Below are 25,138 nucleotides of genomic sequence, written 5' to 3'. Positions count from 1 at the left end.
GTTGAGCAGGCTGAAGGACCTCACTAGCACACTGTCCCTCAATCATTAGCATGCCACCCCTAGACTTATCTCTAGCAAGCCTTTTTTTATTTCTTTCCCTATTCAAATCTAGTTTATAGCTTCATTCAGGCCACAATAGTCTACTGTCAGTCTCCAGTCTCCATTGGACTTATGCACTGGCCATATAAGACTATTAAAGGGTGAGTGAGTCTTGCTGACCACTCCCTGGCTCTCCAGGTCATGAATCCTCTCATGGATAGGAATCACAGAGTCTCAGTGTGGTATTGCCAATGAAGCACCATTGCAGTAGCAATTGGTACCTGTTCTTCAACCCTCAGCAGTGCCATAGCAGAAGGGTCTTCTGAGAGATCAGGCAAAATATTCAACTGTCTGCTTTCCTCTGTCTGCACAGCAGCTCTCCCAAAAGCCCAACAATGCCCTTTTGGGTCCTTGAAATATCCTCTCCTGAGGTAATCTATGCCAAGGATGCACAGGGCCTCCGGGCCAGTCACAATGGGATGTTTTTGTCATTCTTTCACAGTCAAGCTCATTTCAGCTTCCAGTACAGTCAGTAGTTGGGATACCCCTGTCACCACAGAAATAGAAATGGATTCTGCCCCTACAAATCTTGATGGCATCAGGATACATGGTACGCTGGTGTTAATTAGAGCCTTATATTCTTGTGGGTCTGATGTGCCAGGCCATCGGATCCACACAGTCCAATAGATCTGATTGTCCTTTTCCCCTACCTTACTGGAGGCAGGGCCCCTTGTCTTGGTTTGAGATAATTTAAAGGAGAACACTCTGGAATGAGTTATCTCTCTTTAAGGGTTCAAATAATCCCTTCCCACCAATAAGGAACAAGATACTAGTATATAAGTGAAAAAATAACACTTTACTAACAAGCAGAGCAGCAATGAACAAGAGACCTGAAATGCCAGAAATACCCGTTCCCGATATGGCAGGGATGGTCTCGGGTTTGTAGGACAAAAGGGACAAAATGGCATTGGATCCCTCTCAGGAAGGCAGGAGCCTCACAGAGCAGTTCCAGCAGCAGATGAAGGGCCTCTCCACGGCAAGGCACAGCAGAGTGGGCACAGCAGGCTAAGCAGCTGGCCTGGAGCCACTCAGTGATTTCTCTCCATGGCTCAGCGTGGTCAATGGCAATTTGGGCTGGAGCAGGGCCGCTGCTCCGCTTTCTGGCTTTGGACAGGCAGCTGCAGAATTCGCCCTCAAGGCAGCTCAAAAACCACTACTACTGCAGTCTCTCTGAGCCGATGAAAAAAGGGAAAAAAAAAAAGAAAAACAAAAAGGAAAGAAAAGCCTTTGCCTGAACAAAGACCAAGTAGCCAGCGAAGCAAATGCCAGACATGAAGAGCAGTAAAAGCCCTGGGCAGGGACATTTAAAAAGTGCCCACGCAGAGCAAACCTTCCTCCCCACACAAGATCCCCGGCTGCAGGGTCTTAGAGATAGAGTAACAATTTTTGGGCACATATAGATATGGAATACAATGATATTATGAATCACCCCAGGACACCCTCTAGTTCTGGTCATGGTACTCATTGCTCCCTTATTGTAAATATGAACTGAAGGTCCCTTCAAGAGGACCAGAGGATCGGAAGTAACATCAGCCCTTCTATTCTGTCTGAGGACTTGCCCACTGGAAACTGGAGCGGCATTTATCCTTGAAGAATTTCCTGTGATGGTTGTTCTTCCTTTCAACTCATGTAACCATTCTGCCAGGGCAGAGGTGGGTTTTCCATCCCATTTCCTTATGTCCTCTCTGTGGTCATGCAGGTAAAACCACAGGTAACCCGAGGTGTGTCCCCTCTCTATCGAGCAGAGAGGCACTTGTTCCCAATAGCAGAGACTCTGATCTGTACTGTCCGAACATGGGACAGTTCTTTAAATTGCTGGAAGTCCTTGTACAGTCTTTCCACAGCTGAGATGCAGGCCTGTAGGGAGGAAGAGATATTTTCTTAATATTGCTGGAGTTGGGCAACCAAATTATCCACCGTTTGTTCTCCTTTCCATGACATCACTGCCAATGAGTTGGCAAACAGTGATGGTGCGCTCTGTAGAAACTTTCACCGCATGGATTGTGTACACTGGATCTGCAGCTCATTATTTGAATCCCTATGGATTATCTCCAGCACAGGTAATTCTCTCAGGTACTGGATACCTTGTTCCATGGTGTTCATGGTGTTCCACTTGTCTTGGTGCTCTGATAGATCATCCTTGAAAAGATACCTTTCCCTCATGCTTGACAGGCATCACCTCCAGAGGCTGAGGATTTTTGTCCTTTCCCAATCCCCTTGTCAATGCCCGCATCCCAGGACAGGGATCCCACTTGCTTGGCTTCATTACCCTCTAGTTTCCAACTGTGGACCACGATATCCCAGCATCGGAGCAGCCAGGCCACAATGTGGAGCAGCCAGGTTAAAATGTGCTCACTAGGATGGTGGCTGAAATCTTTTTGCATATCTCACAGCTCACCTGGGGATAGGGATCAGGTGATTATCTCTGGCCCTGCCTCTTCCTCATGTTTTGAGGGCCCTGCTTCCTCTTCATCCCTCACTAAGTGAACTGATTTGGTCTTGGATTTCTTCTGTATAGGGGCGATTGCTCCTGGCATGGGTTGTTCCTCTGGTTCAGCTGCAGTTTGAGTGGCCACGGTGCCTGTTGCTCTGCTGTCTTCCTCTTCCCCCAGAGGGTGCTGTCTAGTGACAAGCAGTTTCTAATAAATAGTAGCCAGAGCCCAATACATTGCACAACTTCACACCTCTCTGGAACTGCCACAGGATTTTCCTTTCAAATATTCTGCCACTTTATCAGGGTCCTGTAGTTGTTCAGGGGTGAACTTCCAAGCCATTGGAGAAGTCCTCCAAAACCTGGCACATATTCTCCTACATCCTGTGTGTCCTGGGGTAATCCACTATGTTATTGTATTCCATATCTATCTGTGCCCAAAAATTGTTACCGTATCTTTAAGACCCTACAAATGGGAACCTTGGGGGGGAAGGGGGGTGCTATCGCGAGTGTTTTTAAAATCAGCCCTCCCAGGCAGCTTTCTGCCTGTCGTTGCATGGTATTTGCTTCGCTGGCTGTTTGGTCTTTCCTTTAGCAGAGGGTCTTTTCTTCCCTTTTTGGTTTTTTCCTCATCTCGGAGAGACTGCAGTTGGCGGTTTTGGGCTGTCTTGGGGCGAATTCCATGGGCGCCTGCCAGCCGCCGCAGGCAGCCCTGCTCCAGCGAGCCAGTCCAAATCGATCATCTTACTCCAACAAAGACTACGGGAGCAGAGCTCTCTCTCTTTCCTGGCAGCTTTGGGTTTGCAACTGTAGCCATTCATGAAAACTGCATTTTGCAATTAGAAACTGTTTCGAAGTGAACTTTGCAAACTTCGCCGGTAGCAAAATAGCGGGCGAGTCCCTGGGGTCGGGCCATCCCCATGCTGGCGCCGACAGACGGGTCCTTCCTCCTCCCACCCCACAGCTGCGGTGCAGAGCACAGCAGCAGCAGCAGCAGTAGCAGCAGAGCCCGCGAACGGCAGGAAGAGGCGATAGCAGTGGCGTGGACCCCACATCAGTTGGCAAGTTGTCATTTGCCACTAGAACTGCTCCATAAAGCTCCTACCTTCCTGAGAGGGATCTGATGCCTTCTTGTCGCTTTGTCTTACAAGCCCGAGGCCATCCCTGCCGGGCACCAACTCGGGAAGGGTATATCTGGCATTTCATCTCTCTCTGTTCCCATGGCAGGTCATGATTTTTAGCACTTTGGTGTCTAGCAGTTACTCTTTTTTTTTCCTTGTCTGTTGGCATTCTGTTTGTTACTAAACTGTTATTTTTTCACTTATACCTTCTCATATCTTGCTCTTTATTGGTGGGAAGAGATTGGTTGGATTCAAGGTGGAGGTTACTCATTTCAGAGTGCACACCTCTTTAAACTGTCTCAAACCAAGACACCATGCTGCTCATGACTATCTACCCTTGGGGCAGATCTCTGAATGACCTTCTTAAAAATCTCTTTCTTGACTCTAAACATGATGTGGACCATACTGAGGAGACATAGCAGACTTAGCAGCAAGGATGTGCTTTCCTTAACATCCAAAGAGAATTCAAAATTCTTAAAAGCTGTTGTAACAAGCCTGAAGGAGAAAAAGGGGTGAAAAGCTGGGGAAAATCATCCTTCCCTATTCTCCCTACAGACTGGGTACAATTATTGATTAATTCCCAGAGATAAGGGCAGGAGAGCGACACTGAATACACACCCCAAATGACCCTCATTGCCCTTGATGTTATCATGTCATAAACTGCTATCACACAGTAAAGCAACAAAGCAATTCTGATCCCTCTCCCTGCTCTGAAAAAGAACATTGTGAGGAGCACATATGGGAATATATACAAGCATAGGTACCATAACCATGTGAACAGACAAAACAACATTGTGATCAGTGGCTCTGGACCTGATACACAAATGCTTAGATCAAATTTGTTTCCAACCCTCTCTGGGCAGATCTGTTGTTATTTCAGCTCTTTGTGCCTCAGATTGGGCTCCAAATAAGACTGTCGTGGTTTAGGAATGTGTTCTAATTACAGGCTTAGGAGGTGTAGTTTTAGCCCCATGTGGGGGTGACCACACTGTGTATCCCACACCCTCTGCATCATGTTTTGGTGGACTGTCTCTTCAATACCCGCATACAGAAATGGAAGGTTGGCCATTTTTGCTGCTGCACAGGCGGGGGAGGGTGTGTGGGACCGGGCGTCAGGACCGCGCGGCCGATCGGCACTGGAAAAGGAGTAGCCTGTCGTACCACTGCTGCCGGAGTCGCCACAGCCGCTGTTGGGCGCTGCTTACAGCCTTCACCAGCTGCCGCGGACTGCTCGCCACTTTTGCCATATGCTGCCATGCTGGGACCCACATCAGCATCTTTTCAGAGTAAATCCTTTCAGACGAAATAGCCTTCCAGGTTTTGTTTTGCCCCTGTTCCCCATTGTTTTGGCTGGCTGGAGAAGGCGTTAAACCGTGGAAATTTGTTTGGCACAATACTTTCTTTTTTCTCCCAAGCAACGTGGTTTTATTTTTGCCCTGGGGAGGGGGGGGGCGCGGGGGTGCAGGTGGCATTTTGCCTTTGCTGGTTTTCTAGGTAAACCATTTTCCTCTATATTGCTGAGTTGTTTGCAAGTTTCACCTCAGTAAAATTGACTAACGTTTTTAACCTCTTGCAGTCTTGTTTTCTTTGTTTTCCCCTCCACTGTCGGCGGGGGGGGGGCTCTAGCAGTCAACTTTTTCCCACTGAGTTTTTAAAACCAGTACAGAATAGTATTCCCCAATTTAGTGTTCCCACTGAAACACCCCAGACCACGTGCCGCTTGCTTCCCCCCCTCCCCGCGGCGGGATAGAGAGAAGAATTGGAGGCACAAAAAGGTAAAGATCATGGGGTGAGATAAGAACAATTTACTAGAAGAAAACAATAAAATAAGAAAACGAACACTAACAACAATGCTAATAATAGAATGTACAAGATAGATTAATGATTCCCATGCAAGTGCTAACCACGCAGAACCTGACACCACATGACCACACACCCTGTGTGACAGCCAAACCGGAAGGGTACTCACCCCCTCTATCCCCTGTGTATGGTGTGAGGTGATAGAGAATAACCCCAGGGTCCTGGCCATGCCCCTCCTGGCTGCTGCAAAACTTAACCCTGTCCTGGCTGGAACCATGACAAAGCTCTTTCAATGAACCTTGCTAACTCCTGATGCCTGAAAAGATAGGCTGGAAATAAAACCCCATAGACCGGTGTCTATAGAGCAGGTATTTGTTTATTGCAGCGCTGGAGATGAGGGGGATCTCTCCACCTAACTCGCCCACCCTTGTCAAGTGCTGTGGTTTATTTATACAGTAAATTTCACTTAGTGTTACTATGTCACTATAAAATAATCATATACGTGCTGGAACTAATTTACATAACATGATCTCATGGTTATTGATTCGCCCCAATCGAGCCCAGAGACACTTCAGAGACCAAGTCAGAGAAGTGGTTATTTGCTTTATTCGATGCACCGGGTGTGGGGGAATTGTTTCCACCAAACACACACACCTCAGTACCCCAAAGACACAGTGTTATAGGTAAAATTCATGAATATTCATTACATTCCCCAGGATAGGAGTGGTTATACAAATCATTTCTCGGAAGTCATTAATATCATTAGCTTGTGCACAACGCATTCTCTGTATGTCCTGGTGGTCTTTGGAGACCCCCAAAGACCCCTCCAGGGTGAAGGTCCTTCATGGGATGATTCAGTGGTTTCTGTGCTGGTTTCAAATGCATGCTTGTACATCTTAGGTGATAAGCCATCAGGCCAGAGCTGTTACCTACATTCACTCCTCTCTGAGAAGCTGTCAACTGCAATTTGAATTTGAATTAGAGCTCAGCCTTCAGCCCTGGACAGGTGCTGTGCTGGTGGAGGGGGCAAAAGCTCAAAGAAACAAGGATGGTTGAAGTGCAAATAGATTTGGGTTTTCTATTTTACTACTTCTTTCTCATTATAAATAGTTCTTTTGCACTGCACTTGCACCTCCCCAATTCGGTGGTCATGGGGGTCTCCCTGATGAAGACTTCCAGGATCTTCTTTGCATCTGAACTTTTCACCTTTCTCTTTGGAGCATGCGCAGTTATGGTGTTCCTTGGTCTTTCTGGTTCTAACTGGTCTAAATTCTGTATTCTGTGGCTAATTGGCTTTACATCTGCCAATTTCTCATTAGTACTATACTTGGCCACCTTTGAAGCTATCTACCTGGTGAAGTTTTTTTGTTTGGCTGGTTTTTGTCTATTCAGCTTTAAGCAACTAGTTAACCACATAATAGCCATTACATTGTGTAGAAAGTTATAATTCAAGTTATATTAGTATAAAAAGTTATAATTCAGGTTATATAGGTATAAAAACCTATGATTCAGGTTATATAGGTATAAAAAGTTATGATTCAGGTTATGTTGATATCTTATGACTCAAGCTATATAAGCATCTTGTAACTCTGACCCAAATTAAATAGGCATCACTCTTGTGCAAAGATCCATTTCTCCCTTTTACAAAGGTGTATCCTGTCTGTTGTCAGCAAGCTTGGTGTCATGTAGACCAACCCATGATCAAAAAACCTGAGTTCTACTAGTGATACCAGTCTCAGAGTTTGGTATTGATCTGCTGGCTCTTCCTGTTTCTTCCCTCATCCTTCCCTGAAACTGGAAAAATAGAGAACACCACTTGTGCTCCTGATCCTTCAATCAGTTGTCCCAAGGCCTTGAAGTCTCTTTTGATTGTCTTTGGACTTCTTATTGCAACTTCATCTCTGCCTACATGAAAAAGCAATAATGGATAATATTCTGAGGGCTGTACCAGGGTAGGAAGTTTCCTTACCATGTCATTAAGCTGGGCCCCAGGAAGTCAGCATACTTTCCTTAAAACATTTGAGTTTCTGTTCCCCTCAGAAGAGAGTCTCTTCTGACAAGAATTCATCTTTTTTTTTTCTTTATGGAAGTGGTTTTGACACAGTTTATAGGCTGACTTAACCTTGGTGACATCTCTAACCTGGATGAACTACTGTCCTCATCATTGGTTCCACCGTTTGGTCCTCCTATTGTTTAGTGAGGTAGCCATGGAGGAGACATGCCTGCTGTGCCAGGCAGGAACTTGTTGCAATTCCCCATATCCCTTAAAACACTGCATTCCGCCAGGTGGAGAGAGGATAGGAAATCCTCTGTATATGTCCTGTCTTCCTGATAGGCCTGTCCCAGGGAAGGTAGGGTGCAATTCCTGTAGTCTGTCTCTCAGACTCCTACTCTTCAACCTACTCACCTCCTGTTAGAGCTCTGCTACTAAACTGAGGAGTTCCTCTTGATGCCTGATAGTTTTTGTCCTTTCTCTTTATACATTTTATACCCTTTCTCATTCCCTGTACTTTTCACTCCCTGTATCTTAGCCCCACATGTTTATAACCCTTGTACTCTAGCCTAGTTCGGAATTCTTTGGGGAAGACGAAACATCCCCACAATCTCAAGAACATGAGGCACCAACCTTGAATGGAGACTCATCTCTGGAACATGTTTTTGTAAACTAAATTTCAGCCTCAAATTGGGGGGAGATAATTAGAATAAAGGGGCAATTACTTCATTTGTTAGGTTTCTTACTGGGGGATTTTAGATAGGTATGCTAATTGGTGAGGTCCATAAAATAGTATACGCTTTGTACCCGGGGGCTTTTTTGTTGTGGTACCACCTTTGACAATGGTGCACCTGGGATCATATTAAACCAAGGTAATACCCTTTTCCCTATACTGCGGTGTCTGTGTCTTATTTTTACCAGCATTTTAGGCATCAGTTCTGGCGAGCCAGCCAGGAGCAGAGGAGACCCTGAGTTCCCATTCTAGACTGAAAAATACCCCGCTGCACCCCCCCTTGCCGGCAGTACGGGAGGGAAGCGGCTGTCCAGGATTGCAAAAACCAGGGAGTTTCTGAAAAATCTACTGCAAAAACACAGCAGAAGAAGTAAGATCAAAAGAGTTTTTTATGGTCTAATTGCTAGCTAGCATCTAGGAGAGCTCTCCATATGGGCGAGAGGGTGGCCAGGGGGGCCATAAAAGAAAGGTTTTTACAACCTACTCCGCTCCCACAGGGGGCTGTGAAAAGAAAGAGACACTCTTCGTTATTACTCACAGTGAGCCACTACGTAGTGGCTCATGGGAGGTCATAGCTCAGAGAGAGCTGTGACCCACAAGTTGGAGGTGTGGGTTCGAATACCGAAGGGTGGTGGTTCAAATCTCGCCATGGTTTCTAAGCTGTGCGCGCGTGCTCTTTCAAGCTTGCTTTCTTTACTCTGCTGGGTGTGAGAACCGCGGGTTCGTTTCTCGCGCCAGTCTTTAAGCTAAATGCTTTCTTTCCAGCTGTTTCTTTTCTGTTTTTAAACAAAACATGGGTAGTGCGTCATCTAACCCAAAAATCCCACAGGATTCCCTACTGGGTCTAATCTTAAAAAACTGACACGACCTAACGGAGAAAAACACCCCCCTGTACACGGAAGAATTAACTAAGCTCTCGTTGTGGGTATAGCCTGTGTTGGAACTGGAGGGGGGAGGGAAAGGGCCCCGTTTAGGCAGACTAGATAATGAACTTATTACAAAGCTACTCGTAAAGCTTCGGGTTCAGGGCAAGTTTAATGAGTTAAAATATGCAGAACTGTTTTCTATATTCTTGAATCAGGAAGAAGTGTACAAACAAATAAAAAAAGACTGCCTGCCTTGCGGGAAAAAATATCTTACCCCTTGTCGCTACAGGAGCCAGTCGGACCGGAGGAAGTGGCGGGAGGCTGGCTCCGTCCTCTGCCGCCGCCGCCGCTGCCGGCAGCCCCCCCTCCCTGCCCTAGGCCGATACGGCACTGGGGGAGGGGGATCGGTGGCCACCGCCAGCTCCCCTCCCCCCTGCCACGGTAGGGCTGGGGGATGGGGCATGAGTGGCTACCTCCCCCTCCGCTGCCACCCTCTCCGGGCCGCCCTGAGGGCGGAAAACGGAGAGAAGCAGATCTGGGCCGATTACCATCCACCGGCTGCCGCACTGAGGGCGGAGGCAGGGGTGGAGCAGGGGTAGATCGATCTCCGCCCGCCCACCGCACTGAGGGCAGAGGCAGGTTAGGCGCAGAAGCAGGTCCAGGCGGAGAGAGAAGTGCATCTGCTGCTGTACCTGACCCCTCCAAGGTTGGGAAAGGGGGAGGCAGAGAGCAGCAGCCGGGTTGCCCCACGGTCAGTGACAGGGCTGAGAGAAAAGTAGCCGCAAATAAGAGCGAGCCAGATGAATTCAGTGCAAATAGCTCCGAAGAGAAGACTGGAACTGAGGCTGTAGACATAGCAGCCAGCGAGCTTACCAGGAAGGAGAAGAGAAAGGTAACCCGAAAAGCTATAAAGGCTGCTAATCCAGTAACTGAACACACCAGATCTAAAAGAGATGAACCAAAAAAAAAAAGAAGCTGTCCTAAAAGCACTTTGAGGCAAGCTGAGGGGAAACTGAGTCAAAGCATTGTAAATGTAACTAGTGCCACAAAGATAAGTGAAACAAGGCCTTTCTTTCAACCTTTAAAATTTAAACTGGGAAAATTCATTCTGCCAGTAAAAAAATATGATAATAAAAGTTACAAATTAGTGCAAGATTTAAAAGCAATTAACAAAATCACAGAAGACATAGATTCAGTTGTGCCAAACCCCTACATTTTTCAGACCACACCAACAAATGAACTAGTGAGGTTCACAGTTTTAGATCTCAAGGAGGCCTTTTCCTGGATTTCCATAAGTGAAAGCAGTCAAGAACTCTTTACTTCTGAGTAAAAAAATCCTGAGACAAGAGAAGAAACTCAGCTCACCTAGACAGAGCTACTCCAAAAGTTCAAGAATAGCCCAACTATATTTGAACATCAGCTGTCAAAAGAACTAAAAAACTAGAGAAAACAAGAAAAACCTTTATATAAAGCCCTTAAGGCAGCTAAGAAAAGAACCATCAACTAGACAGAGAAAGCAAGAGCTGCATTTGAACAACTAAAATATCCCTTAATGTCTGCTCCAGCTCTGGGGCTGCCAGACCTACCTACATACAAGCAGCAGAATGTTACTCTAGGGGTACTGACACAGCACCTTGGGAACCAGCAAAGAGCTGTGGCCTGTTTCTCAAAACAGTTAGACGATGTTAGCCAAGAGTGGCCTGAGTGTCTGAAAGCTGTGGCAGCAACTGTCATCCTAACACAGGAAGCTTGGAAATTCACCCTTGAGCAGCACATTGTCGTGTATGTACCCCACACCGTGATCTCTGTGCTGGAACAAAAGGGAGGACACTGGTTGTCCCCTAGCAAAATGCTCAAATACCAATCTGTGTTATTGGAACAGGACAATGTTACCCTAAAAACGTCTGTTGTAAACCCTGCAATGTTTTTGTCATCCACATTACTTAATGACCTGCCTGAGCATGACTGTTTGCAGACAACAGAGGAGAACTATTCCAGCAGACCAGACCTGAAAGAGGTGCCTCTGAAGAAGCCAGATCGGAAACTGATCGCACTGACCAGAGCTCTAGAACTGAGCGAGGAAAAGAAAGTAAACATATGGACTGAATCTAAATATGTCTTCAGTGTTGTTCATGCCCACAGAGCTATCTGGGAAGAACGTGGCCTGCTGACTGCCCAAGGTAATGGCATTAAGCATGCAAAACAAATCCTTGCACTCCTGCAAAGTACCTGGAAGCCTACAGAAGTAGCTATCCTGCATTGCAGAAGTCATCAAAAGGAGAAGGCAACTCCTGAAGTGAAAAATCGCTTTGCTGACGAAATGGCAAGAGAAATAGCAGAAAAGAGCATTTTTGCAGTAGTGCCACAGAAAAAAGTAGATCTGACAGAGTTGGCTCCAAAATATGATCAGAGTGACCAAAAATTAATTAAATTTCTTAAGGCTAAAATTAAGGAGCGTAAGTGGGCTGTCACATTGATAGGCAAAGTTGTAGTCCCACCCCCGATCCTTCAAGAAATAGCACAAAGAGAACATGAAAGTACACACTGGAGAACAGAAAACCTTTTAAAACATCTAAAGAAAGTAGTAATAAGGAGAAAAATAACTGATATTGTGCAATCTATAACAAGCAAGTATGAAACCTGTTGCAAAAACAACCCTAACACAAGCAAGAGAGTAGTGTTAGGAGTGACCAAGGCAGGGCATCTCCCAGGAGATTACTAGCAAGTAGATTTTGCTGCAATGTCACGTAAAGAAAGATATGAATATGTACAGGTATTGGTTGATGTGTTCAATGAATGGCCTGGAACTTGTCCCTGTCGCACCAGTGCAGTTGGAGAGGTAGTGAAAGCCTTGCTCAACCATATAATTCCGAGGTTTAGGGTTCCTTTAGGAATGTCATCAGATAGGGGACCACATTTTGTTGCAACAGTGATCGAGAAAGTTAGCAGGATTCTGGGACTTACTTGGGACTTGCACACACCATACAGGCCCCAAGCAAGTGGCAAAGTTGAACATATGAATAAAACCCTTTAAAGCCCAGGTTAGTAAGATCTGTCAAGAAACATCTATAACATGAGTTCAGGCTTTGCCTACAGCCTTACTGAAAGTCCACATAAAACCAAGGTAGACGGACAATATAAATCCCGATGAAAGCCTATATGGCAAACCATATCAGGTTCCACACAACCCAGGGGAAATTCACATGAGAGGAAAAGTTGATTTACAGAAATACTTAACAGCCTTAAGCTCCATTTTACAAAAGCTCCAAAGATTTGTCGTGCTGTCCAAAGCTATAAGATTAGATACCCCTGCTAACCTGTTTCAGCCTAGAAACTGGCTCTACATCAAATAGTAGATCAGCAACCCCTTCCAAGCTAAGTGGAAGGGACCATTACAAGTTTTGCTAACCACCCTCACTTCTAAAAAAAGTTGCTGGAAAAAGATCGTAAATCCACTACTCCAGAATGAAGAAAGATTCTGCCCCTGAGACCATCAAAACAGAGACTGATGCAAATCAAGATGATGTAGTTTAAATTGTTCTTTACATGTCTGTTATTTGCCCAATTAGTAACCATGACTCAAAGCTCAGCCAAAAGTTACAAAACACTGTGATCCAAAATATATCCAGAGCTCTTAATATGAGCAATTGCTAGATCTGTACCCAGTTACCACCTCTAGATGGATGTGAAAACTGTCCATTTAAAATTAGAAAAGTTTAGAAGAAGTTTAGAAGATTCAAATTCTGTATGAAGTTCCAAAAATTACACCTTGAAACTTGACCATATTTTCCACACCCTCAATTCATGATTACCAGACTGAGCCTGAGTAAGAGAAACATTTATAATAAATAGTTGTAATTGTAGTTATTATTTTTGCTATAGCTAGTTGCATAAACTAGTGTTGTAAGTAGTGTAGTTTAGAGACTAGACAAGGTGAAGTCTTGTTAGTCTCTAAAAAAGAGGGGAAATGATGCCTGATAGTTTTTTATCCTTTCTCTTTATACATTTTATACCCTTTCTCATTCCCTGTACTTTTCACTCCCTGTATCTTAGCCCCACATGTTTATAACCCTTGTACTCTAGCCTAGTTCGGAATTCTTTGGGGAAGACGAAACATCCCCACAATCTCAAGAACATGAGGCACCAACCTTGAATGGAGACTCATCTCTGGAACATGTTTTTGTAAACTAAATTTCAGCCTCAAATTGGGGGGAGATAATTAGAATAAAGGGGCAATTACTTCATTTGTTAGGTTTCTTACTGGGGGATTTTAGATAGGTATGCTAATTGGTGAGGTCCATAAAATAGTATACGCTTTGTACCCGGGGGCTTTTTTGTTGTGGTACCACCTTTGACAATGGTGCACCTGGGATCATATTAAACCAAGGTAATACCCTTTTCCCTATACTGCGGTGTCTGTGTCTTATTTTTACCAGCATTTTAGGCATCACTCTATCTTGGTGCATCTCCCACTGGTCTCATTACTGTTGTCTGGCATAAGAGTAGGGCACATCCTGCAGCCTGACACTTGGGTAACTGTGTGTTCTCATTAGAGCTGTGTCAGTCAAGGCAGATGTAGTGTTTAGAGAAGCTGTGGCCTTCAAACCGGTAGATATAATTGCTCCCTATTCAGGCCAGTGGTGTTACAGCACCATTCCATGTCTTGTTTGCCTGCCCTAATCACTAGGGCTCCCTAGAAGCTTTTTATAAGTGTGGGCTTGGCTCCTGTTTCCCCTGGTCCCGCTTGGGTCTTGTCAGCTGCTGTTGGACAAGGTGTGAGCTCCTAGCTCCTCTTTCCCCTGAGGTTTCCCCTCACCAGTTCAGGAAATCCCCCTGTGCACAGGGGCACGAGCACTCAGCTGCAGATTGTGCTGTCACTGGAGCTGCTCATCTTGGTGACCATAGACCATGTATTTTAATTTGATTGTGAACAGATGAGTTATTACTCTCTACTTTTGTCGGGGTTTGACTCTGACTAAATGCCAGGCACCCCTGCTCTCTCTTGCCACAAACGTGCAGGAGAGGGGAAAGAAAAAAAACTGTTAAACACACACCAATCTCATGAGTTAAGTGAGATAGGACACTGGTAGGAGGATACACAGAAGAAAAGGGCAAGCAGGCTTCAGACTTAAAGCTGCAAAGTGATTTAATTACCTAACAGAGTCAGAGGATAAATGAGAAGTAAAAATAAGCTTTTCATACACTATTTTGTTCACTCACCCCCCTCCCTCTTACAAACTCATTTTCTATTCACCCCCCTCCCTCTTTCTAACCAACAGCTCGGGTGGGGGGCAGGGTGTGGGGTATTTTCTTAGTCCATAGAGCAGGTCCATAAATCTATTCATTATTACAATTCTTCTACTACAAATACTCTTTATCTCTACTTATTTCTGTCTCTCTTTAGACAGTTTCTCTGCTCTCACCCCCCTACCCTCTTAAGAAGCAGTCTCTCCACTCACCCCCCCCCCCTTTCCAAACCAACAACATGGGCAGGGGGCAGGGTAAGGGGTTTTTTCTCTGGTCAGTCCATCAAGGAGAGGGGTCCTCTACTTAGCCATGGGGTCCCTCCCACGAGAGACAGTCCTCTGGGAACTTCTTTGGCATGGGTCCAATCTCATGAGCAACATCCCACCTGAATTCTGCTGCAACATGAGTCCTTTTGTCCATAAGGTGCTGTGCAGACTCTCCCGAGCCAAGGCCAGGCTGCTTCCATCCCAGGAGCAAGACCTTTCTCTCCCTTGCAAGGCCTTTGCAGTTTTAACTCTTTAAATGAGACTCCCACTGGTTCACAGCTTCTTCCAGGCATCCACCTGCTCCTCTGGCATGGGCTGTGGGTGGATTTCTGCACCCCTGTGGACTCCATGGGCTGCAGGGGGACCTCCTGCTTCCCCCATGGTCTTCACCACAGCTAGCAGAGGGTTTTCAGCTCCGGCGCCTGGAGCACCTCTTTCTCCCCCTTCTCCATTGACCTTGGTGTCTCCATGCTGTTCTCCCTTCACATATTTTTACTTCCTCCTCCTCCTCCTCTAACTAAAAAGAAGTGTGTGCCTACTTTGTTTTGAGATTTTCTTAAATATGTTTTCACAGAGGCGTAACCAGCACCTCCAATTGGCCCAAACTTGGCCGGCAGCATGTCCATCACTCTCAGAGCCATCAGAGATTGGCTCTGCTGGACTTGGTGAAAAAACTTCCAGAACTTTCACTCAGGACACACAGGAGCCATCTTTGTGCCACTCCCTACCCCTCAGACACTTCTTCAGGCTTATTACGACAGCTTGTGAGGGGCTCAAATCTCTCTTAGATGTTAAAGATACCTTGCTGATGTTCTGGGCTAAGCTAAACCACCACAACTTTGCAGCTGTTACTTATTCTAATTAAAATCTGTTATTTTACTTGTGTATATGTCGAGTAGAAAGTAATTGTAGCTCAATGTCTTCAAGAGTGCTTCTTTATTTTCAATGGATACTCTTTAACTGTTTTATATTTACATCAAAATGTTGTTCCTACTTTGTCTAGTAATTAAGTGGAAGTCAGTATTTCCATGCTTTTCCAGTGAAATACTGAAACAGGATAGAGCCAGTCTTGGATAAGACTAACAAAGGAAGCAAGTTATTGAAAATTTTATCTCAGACTTGTGATAAATACATAATAATATAGTGTTGGCTTTTCATAGATATTCATTGTGTGTATGGTTTTATTCTTTTTACAGAAGTAGACTTGTCATAAAGATAGAGGTATATAACCAATGTTTTAATTTCTGTTATGAACTAGATTTCGATATAGTAGTAAAATAACTAATAAAAGTAGTTTAAAAGACTTTCCTTTACTAACCACACTACCTGCTTGACTGGATAACACCCAAAAAGAAGACCTGCCACTGATACCTGACTATCAGCCTATAACCAGATGCAAGGACTACGGACCCAAGCCCAAACTGGGAGACGATAACCAAGACTGGAAGAAACCACAGCCAAAAAAGCACATGCTCTAAAAAGGCGGGACCAAGGAGGAGCCATGCAAAACAGTTCTTGGAACATGCAAAATAGTTTTGAGAAAAGTTTGAATATGCATGAATGCTTATGAATAGGCATGAGGCTGACGCAATACAAAGAGTATTTAAGACGACTCCCTCAATGGCAGGTGTGCTTCTTGGTTTAGGGCCAAGCACCCAGCGCTGTTTCTTTGCTTTATTGTTTGTTGTCCCCTATTGTCCTTTATTAAACTTTTAAATTTCAACAGGAGAGTGAAACTCGTTTTTCACTGACTGATGTCCTTGAAATGCTATTCCTGAGGTCTTTTCATAACCCTGAAGTCTTGTGTATCCTGTGTAAGCCAAATGTGAAATTTCCAATTGTTATTTTCACCTGCTCATTATATTGGGGAGTCAAATGGAAAAGTCTTTACTGTTCAAAGAGAAAGCAAGTGGTTATTTCTGCTTATTTAAGGCTGCTCATTTTTAAATTATGGATATTCAGGTTATCTTTATTGGATTTCACACCTTAGTTTTGTTTGTAATTTTAAAAATCAATCCCAGTGTGAGGTGATATTTGAACCCTAATATTATTTAGCATTAGTCTCCTTTTCTTGATGTTAGATAAGATGTTCATCTTAGTGTCACTGAATCTGCGGGAAAAAGAAAAACCCTCCAACAACACTTTTAATGTTAGAGAGTCAAGGCATTACTTTATTATCTGGCCAGGATGTTGTTCTGGCCAGGATGTACCACAGAAATAATCTCATCCACACATAGCCCAGGTGTGCAGAGAGAATCATTCCATGATACATAACTTTTACTCGATTTCTCAGATATTTTATACAGTAAAAATACATAGAAAAGCATTGGGTCAGTGTTCATTGGTCCAAAGTTGAGCAAACTCCCGATATTCAGTCTCTCATTGGATCCGAATTTCCTCGCTTCTGATGCTAATTGGATTCTTCATTCTTCAGTTTTTCTTATCAGTCCTTTCCGGGCCAGGATGTCTTCAGCCCTGCTGGAGGTGGCATCTGGGGTAGCCGTTTATGATAGCCACCATGTGCTGTGGATGTCCCGCGGATGTTCTGTTAGTGGCCTTTATCTTTCTGGTTATCTTCGGGGTCACTCCCAATCTGTTGATATGCTGAGTCCACCAGACCTCATCTGGTAGAACAATGCCCTGAAAGAAACCTAAAATTCCTTTTCCCGAGGAAAAGACAAACAAAACCTTCGACTAAAGCTATATAAAATTTTTAACCTGATATATTTTCCAACATTAGTCTGATAAACACTTAGCTCCTCATTTCTGTTTATTAGGGATTAACCAAATGATATAGCATAAGAATAAATTATATTTGATTGGGAAGATGAGAATAAATATGGGACTATATATATTTAATATGTTTATATTAGGCATGTTGCATATAAAATGCTTGTATGATAACTTCTCTGAAATTTTTAGCCATGGTAGAGGTGAAAAGTGTGTTTAACTTGATATACCAGAATAGTGAGTCCAATGTGTTTAAACAAAACAACCTTTTCATTTTCTCTTTAATTCATGGGACTTTTAAGCATCTCTTGATTGATCCATAAATTCAAAATGCTTACCTGTAGAAAATGAGTAATATTACTGAGAAGAGAATATTGTTGAAAATGCCTTTAAGAGTGAGGTTTGATCACATAAAGATGTGATAAATAAAAAAATCTTTAGGCTTTTAGCTTATTGCTACCCTTTTGCAGAATACTGTTGCATTTAAAAGCAAGCCTCTTTTATCCACGAGTGTCTTGGTTTAAAGACAATTTAACAGGGACACTCTAAAATGAGTTACCTCTCCTTAGTTTTAACCAATCCCTTTCCACCAATAAGGAGAAACACATATGAGTAGACATAAGTTAAAAAATAACAGTTTACTAACAAGCGAAACAGCAACAGGTGAAAAAAAACCCACAAAAACCCAACAGTGAATAATCACTAGATACAACGTTGCTAATTCTCACAGACAAAGAGAAACTTAAATTGGAGGAGTGAAACACCCCCCAAGATGGCGTGTTTTGCAGCCAAGCGCATGGCTTGAAAGACAAAGGGGAAAATGGCGCCAGCCCCCTCCCATCTCCTGCGGTGGCAACTTTGTCGGCAAATGCCGCTGGCAGTCTGGTAGCTGGTACTCAATTAAGGACTAGAACTCGTGGAGGGACTTGCCTTCCTCTTAGCAGAAGACAGCAGGGGAATTGGCTGGCAGGCTGAAGCGACTCAGACTGGAGCACGGCCGCTCCCCTCCACTCGACCCAGTGCCTCGGCTGCAGACAAGCACTCCAAGAATTTGCCTCTAGGCAGTCCAAGACCGGAAAACACACCCTCTCAAAAAAAAAAAAAGAAAAAAAAAGAAAAAAAAAGGCAGTAAAAGAAACCCAAAGGAATGCCTCTGCTTTGAGCAAATGCCTAGAGGCAAAAAAAAGAGAGCCCTGGTTGGGCAACCCGGCTATAAAATAGGGACCAGTACCCCCTGCCTGCCCCGCGATTCTGTTTCCGGCCACAGGGTCTTAAAGAGACAGTAACAATTTTTGGGCACAGATAGATATGAAACACAATAACAATTTGGGTTACCCAGGACAACAAGCAGCAAGTTTTTAACGAAACCTGGTAGCCATAGTTATTCCGATAGTGACGAGAGGGTACATTGGTATTGGTATAAATGTCATTATTTGAGTCTGTTTATCAGTCCACATGTGTACTTGTGTATTGGTAATTAACAGTAGAAAACCTGAAAAAGTATCCTTGCTATTTTCTAAGGTAAAATGCATCAAAAACTTTATTTAAAAATAAGCCAGGTTATTTTTCTTTTGTGATAATTTCCATAAAGCCATTCTGAAAAAGGTGCAGGAAAACAGTTTCCATTTAATAGGAAATAATTTTAAAAGCTTTTAAAAAGTCATTGTCAAATCATGTAAATCAGAACTTCATTAAGAAGCTGAATTATTTTCACAACTTGATTATTCATTTGCCTTTTTTGTTCTCTGCTTATAATTGAACCCCTCCTGAGTGTGTTTTTCCTCAAAACCTGAGATTAATTAAGATGCATTCAGTTCACTTTGGCATTCTATTATCGTTCGGTGTTCTGGGGGTTTTTTGTGGATTTTTGTTTGTTTGTTTGTTTTTAAGGTGTAGAGAGGCAAACTTCTAAATTTTTAATTAATGCAGTGGATGGGTTAAAAAGAACAGAGCTGAATTTCTGAGGCTTTTTTTTTCTTAATGCTTTTCTCTTCTGTTACATAAAAGGGTATGAAAGTAGTGTGTTATGCCACCTGCTTTCAGGTTATAAAAATGAAAACATGGTATTTTAGAGTGATATGAAGAAATACTTAGCTTGGAGAGATGTGAGAATTTTCTCTATGTAATTTTACTTTGTTCCCTGGACCTGACATCACAAGTAGTAGTGGTGACTTGTGTTAATACTAGATTTTTATCTGATAATAGAGTTTATAATTAGGAAATGACCACTGGGATATTTGGAGTTTTAAGATCTTGATGATCTTCCTCTACTAATCCTCTTGGATTTAATGTTGGTGCTTTCTTCCAATAACATTGTTTCTGTAACATTTTCTGCATTTGCACTGAACTATGAAAAGCTTGTTTAAATTGATCCTAAAAGAGGACTTTGATCAAAATATCACGTGTTGTACACACTAGTTAATATCATGAAGGCCTTTAATTTACTACTGCAATGAAGGTTTTGGGGGCCTTGACAGATGAAAAGATGATGATGCTTCCTTTGCCCTTATCTAAATTTACAGCAGAGAACTGAAATGACACAGAGAAAATTGCAAAAACCTTTAGAAGATAATGAAGGTTTTTCCTGACCCAGGCAGTGTGACTGATTGATTTACAGTACAAAGTTTGAACTTTCAAAAGGAAGAAGCTGAAGAGATGATGCAACATAAAATTAAGATGTATTCAAAGTTATTCTGTACTTAAAAATAGAAGACCTAAATTTCTGCTCTCAGATATGTTTATGTTGTGAAAAATGGTTGTGGCGTTCTTCGGAATTTAATTATTAGAAAGTATAAAAATAAACACAAAAGCCAGGGAGGGGTGGTGTTATGTGGTGGTGGTGGTGTGTGGTTTTGTGTGACTTGTGGGATGGTCTGCTGTGGACTTTGTTTTGTTGTTTTCACAAACTATACTATTTAACGTTTAGAATGTTTTGAACCAAACTTTCAAACAGTGGAAAAAAGTGATTAAAAATAATTTATATCCTAAAAAATTATCATTTTGAGTGCTTGACTGGTTTTTATTTTACTTTAACTTTCACTTTGGATGATTACTGCCTTTTTAAAGATATAAATATGCTTAAAATTGAGTTTTATTGTGCATCAGCTCCATAAAAGCTTATTGGTTGAATTCCTTTCATTGTTGGGGGCTATAGCAACAAATCTGTATCATTAAACAAATGTGAAATTATTGTTGTTTTAAGCAATTTTCTTTGTTCACAGGTGTCAGCTGTGATGCATGTTTAAAAGGAAATTTTCGAGGTCGCAGATACAAGTGTTTAATTTGCTACGATTACGATTTGTGTGCAACTTGTTATGAGAGTGGTGCAACAACAACGAGGCATACAACTGACCATCCAATGCAGTGCATACTAACAAGAGTAGATTTTGGTAAGTAATAATTTAATTTATATTAAAGCTTTTTGCAGTAGTTAAAAACTTGAATTTTATTTCACTACTTGGGAACATTTTTCCCTCTAAATAGCATGCTGAAAATCATAGCAAATTCCTGTCTCTTGATAAAAAGCTTGTTCTGTCTCTGGTTCTAGCATATGAAATATGTTTTCTTCTTTTGGGTTAAGTGTTTTGGCACACAGCAAATTATTAGACTATTAGATAGATATCTGATAAAAAGGATTGCTCCTAAATTAACTTTCATTTTGAAAGGTGCAACAAAACTACATGCACCCACCCCTCCTTCCCCCAATATATTGTACCAGAAAGTACCACAATGAAGAAGAGAAATAATAGTGAGAGTTTAGGGAAAATGTTGTTTTGTAGTTACATCAGGGGATGTTAATGCAGCAAGGGTGGTAGGCTGTACTGAATGTGGAAGACTAGTGGCAAGGGCTAGGAAGTAGTGCTCTTACTGTTTTTCTTACCTGAGTCATTTCTATCACATCATATTTATAACATGAGTGTTGTAATTCAGGAGATACTTTCATAGCAAATATTTGCATTTAAAACAGTGGATGCTTATTTCTTCATATACCTGTTTTAAGCCCACAAGGCTAATGTTTTAATAAAAACTGTTTGTATTGATTCTTGATAGGCTGGAGAGTTGGGTGGAAAGAAACCTAATGAGGTTCAACAAGGGCAAGTGTAGGGTCCTGCACCTGGGGAGGAATAACCCCAAGTACCAGTATAGTTTGGGGGCTGACCTACTAGAGAGCAGCTCTGCAGAGAAAGACCTGGGAGTCTTGGTGGATAACAAGCTGACCATGAGCTGGCAGTGTGCCCTTGTGGCCAGGAGAGCCAATAGGATCCTGGGGTGCATTAGAAAGCGTGTGGCCAGCAGGTTGAGGGAGGTGATCCTGCTCCTCTACTCAGTCCTAGTGAGGCCACATCTGGAGTGCTGTGTCCAGTTCTGGGCTCCTCAGTATAAGAAAGACAAGGAGCTACTGAAGAGGGTCCAGCAGAGGCCACAAAGATGATTAGGAGTCTGGAGCATCTCTCTTATGAGGAGATACTGCAGGAGCTGGGCCTGGTTAGTCTGGAGAAGACTGAGAGGGGATCTTATTAATGCATATAAATATCTCAAATGCAGGTGCCAAGAGGATGGTGCCAGACTGTTCAGTGGTGCCCAGTGACAGGACAAGGAACAATGGCCATAAGCTAAAACTCAAGAAATTCCACCTCAACATGAGAAAGAACCTCTTTCCATTGAGGGTGGCAGAGCACTGGAACAGGCTGCCCAGGGAGGGCATGGAGTCTCCCTCTCTGGAGACATTCAAAACCTGCCCAGATGTGTTCCTGTGTAACCTGCTCTAGGTGACCCTGCCTTGGCAGGTTTGGACTAGATGACCTCTAGAGGTCCCTTCCAAACCTAACAATTCTGTGACTGTAGTGTAGATATTGTTTCTTAAGTTTTTCTTTTTTTTAGTAATTTTTTTAGCTTTTTGATTTAAAAAAAGTATTGAGTATACACATTATGCTATTTCCTAGATGCATTTAAAGCTCAATATAGCTTCTTTCTCAGAGCTCTCTGAGCAGAGAAGTATCTTGTTCATGTCTAATTCTCCAGTAGCTGCTTGCCCTAAGCCTGCCTTGTAATGACTTTGAAATTTGTGCTCTGAGAATCCAGTTTGGAAAGACAAATTTAAATATACAAATCTAGTTTTTTAAAATAATATCATTGAAGTTTCTATATATTCCTTCTTTAACTTTACTTTTCTGCTTATTCATAAGGTAAAAATATTTGTGTAACAGTATATATTAATTCAATGTTCTGGTCACTATTTGAGATATATGGTTTAAACATATTTGTCCCCTGATGACAGTTATTCTTGTATATTACATATAGGGTTAAATGACAGCATCATCATAAACATTAAGTGTACATGATTCATAGGGAAAAGAGGACTGATATATGCTTGCTTATGGAGCTATAAGTTAACAATGTTGACTTTTTAAAAGTTCTTCCAACCATTTTGTGAATGTTCTGTGCATCTAGAAAACATCTAGGAAACCACAATATGTTTCTTTGAAAGTCTCTAAGTAAACACACCTTTGGATTAGAGTATGTTACTCATATTTTTTTTAAATCCACAAGGGATACATGTGGACAAGTAGAGGCTTGTCTTAAACAGGGGGTGTTCCCCAAGGAACTGACCCCACACACACTGAAAGAGACAGCAAACGGCAGAGCCTGCACCAAGCAGCACAGGAGATTTAAGCAGGCAAAAACAATCAGTCCAGCTGGCTGCAAAGAATGAGCATGTATATTCCTAGCAGGCGGGCACACAGCAGCAGCAGCAGCATGGTAGCCACCTGGCAAAAAGCAGTGTCCTCTGCTTCTCCTGAGCTTATAGCATCTGGGAACACCAATGGAGCCATACAGACAGAGCTCCTATTCAAGGATGCGACAACCCAGGTTTCTGGCTGTGGTACGTCAGAAGGGATATTCCTACAGATGGAAAGTGATTGCAAGCAAGACAGTGGGAGCTGTGACCATATTGATGAAGTGCTCTGCTTGGTGGCTCAGCTACAGGAGGAGGTGAACAGCAGAATGAGGAGTATTCGAGAGTCTAAGAGGGAGATTCATCACTGGAGCTGTACTCTGCCATCTATGATGTATAGAAGCCAACTCGACATGGCCACTATGGAGGCAGGTCCAGGATCTGCTTTGTGCCAGGAGGAAGGCAGTATCACAATGGATAAGGAAAGGTAGAAGAAAGTTACAGCATGGAGCAGTAAGAGAAAGTAACCTCCTTACCCTCTAAATTACTCTCTCACATACCCTTATGGAACAGGTACAAGGCCATGGGTACGGTAAATGAAGCTCATAATGAGAAAGAGGAGGAACCTGTGCAAGCAGTTTTGTCAAGGTCAGAGAGACCAAGCCCTCGCAACAAAACCTGTATTAAGACCAGCTCCAAGAAGAAACAACATCAAGTTATGGTCATTGATTCCCTCCCATGTGGAGCAGAAGCACCTGTTTGTAGACCAGACCCTCTTTTCAGGGAAGCTTGCTGCCTTCCTGGGGCCTGAATTAGGGACGTTGCCACAAGATTGAAGAGCCTAATTCAACCTTCAGGCTACTATCCATTCCCGCTCTTTCAACAATGTACAAATGATGTCGCAAAAAAAAAAAAGTGAGGTCAATCAAAACAGACTTTGAGAGCCCAGGGAAGAATGCTAAAAAGTTCAGGAGCACAGGTAGTGTTTTCCTCAATCCTTCCAGTAATGGAAGGAGACTTTGGAAGAAACAGGCAAGCCCAGGATATCAATACCTGGCTCCAAGACTGGTGCCTGTACCAAAACTTTGGGGTTTTAAACCATTGACGACAACGTATGCTGGGGCCTGATGGGATCCACCCGTCCTGGATGGGAAAAATGGGTCTATGGGCTTAAGCTGGTGGGACTAATCAAGAGAACTTTAAACTAGAATCAATGTGGGAAGGAGATACCTACTTCAGTCCTGTTGGTAAGCCAAAGATGGGCATAGAAAGGTTGAGAGTATGTGGGTAAAAATCAAGGACCAGGCCAACAAAGGATACCTGGTGGTGGGGGTCTACTAGAGGCTGACTGATCAGGGGGATCCTGTCGACAAGGCTTTCTTGTTTCAGCTACAGGAAGCATTGCACTTGTAAGCTCTCATCCTGATGGAGGATTTCAGATTTCAACCACCTGGACATTTGCTGGGAAAGCAATACAGCTGGCTGTAAGCAATCCAGGAGACTCCTGGAGTGTGTAGAGGACAACTTCCTGGTCCAGGTATTAGACAAACCAACCAGAGGTGAGGCATTCATTACTGGACCTGGTGCTCACCACTGCAGATGAGCCCATTAAAGAGGTTAAGACTGGAGGACGCCTGGGCTGTAGCGACCGTGCCCTGGTTGAGTTTGTGATCTCAAGGAGCATGAGCCTGGCGAGGATCAAAATCAAGACCCTGAACTTTGCAAGAGAGAACTTCCAGCTGTTTAAGGAGTTGGTGAATGAGATACCCTGGGTAACTGTCCTTAAGGACAGAGGGGTTGACCAGAGCTCGCAACTCTTTAAGGCCACTTTACTTAAGAGTGCAAGAGCTCCCTATCCCAGTCTGTAGGAAATTGAGCAAGGCAGGCTGGAAACTGGCATGGCTGAGCAAAGATCTGCTCCTCAAAGTGAGGAGTTAGAAGGAAATGCACAGCCAGTAGGAGCAGGGACAGGTGACCTGGGGAGAGTACAGGGACAGGGTTTGGATGAATAGGAATGGGGTCAGGAAAGCTAAGGCTGTGCTAGCCACAGCTCCCCCTTTTTGTTTAAGAACAGAAGGCATTGCTTGTGAGCCCCAGTGGATCAGCATGAAGGATCTGTTTGGTAATGGCCAGTTACCAAACAGAGCCTGGTTGAAACTCAAGGGGTCTGTTCGG

General features: G+C 43.4%; 1 protein-coding gene and 1 long non-coding RNA gene across 4 annotated transcripts in view; both read left to right on the top strand.

Moving 5' to 3' along the window:
* LOC146425500 (uncharacterized) overlaps nt 1–25,138 on the top strand; it is an 865,580-nt gene that overhangs the window by 72,237 nt on the left and 768,205 nt on the right. The window lies entirely within an intron of this gene.
* Nucleotides 1–25,138, top strand: part of LOC146425513 (E3 ubiquitin-protein ligase KCMF1-like) — a 107,382-nt gene that overhangs the window by 51,663 nt on the left and 30,581 nt on the right. For all 3 annotated transcript variants that reach the window (XM_085041662.1, XM_085041663.1, XM_085041664.1), the window contains exon 3: nt 20,508–20,675. In XM_085041662.1, the coding sequence (XP_084897788.1) occupies nt 20,508–20,675 (168 nt within the window). The remainder of the gene's footprint in view (nt 1–20,507; nt 20,676–25,138) is intronic.

This window comes from Lichenostomus cassidix, chromosome W (genome assembly GCF_008360975.1).
Source record: "Lichenostomus cassidix isolate B80296 chromosome W, HeHo_3.0, whole genome shotgun sequence".
In the NCBI taxonomy this organism is placed as follows: Eukaryota; Metazoa; Chordata; class Aves; order Passeriformes; family Meliphagidae; genus Lichenostomus; species Lichenostomus cassidix.
This window is presented reverse-complemented; position numbering and strand designations above follow the sequence as displayed.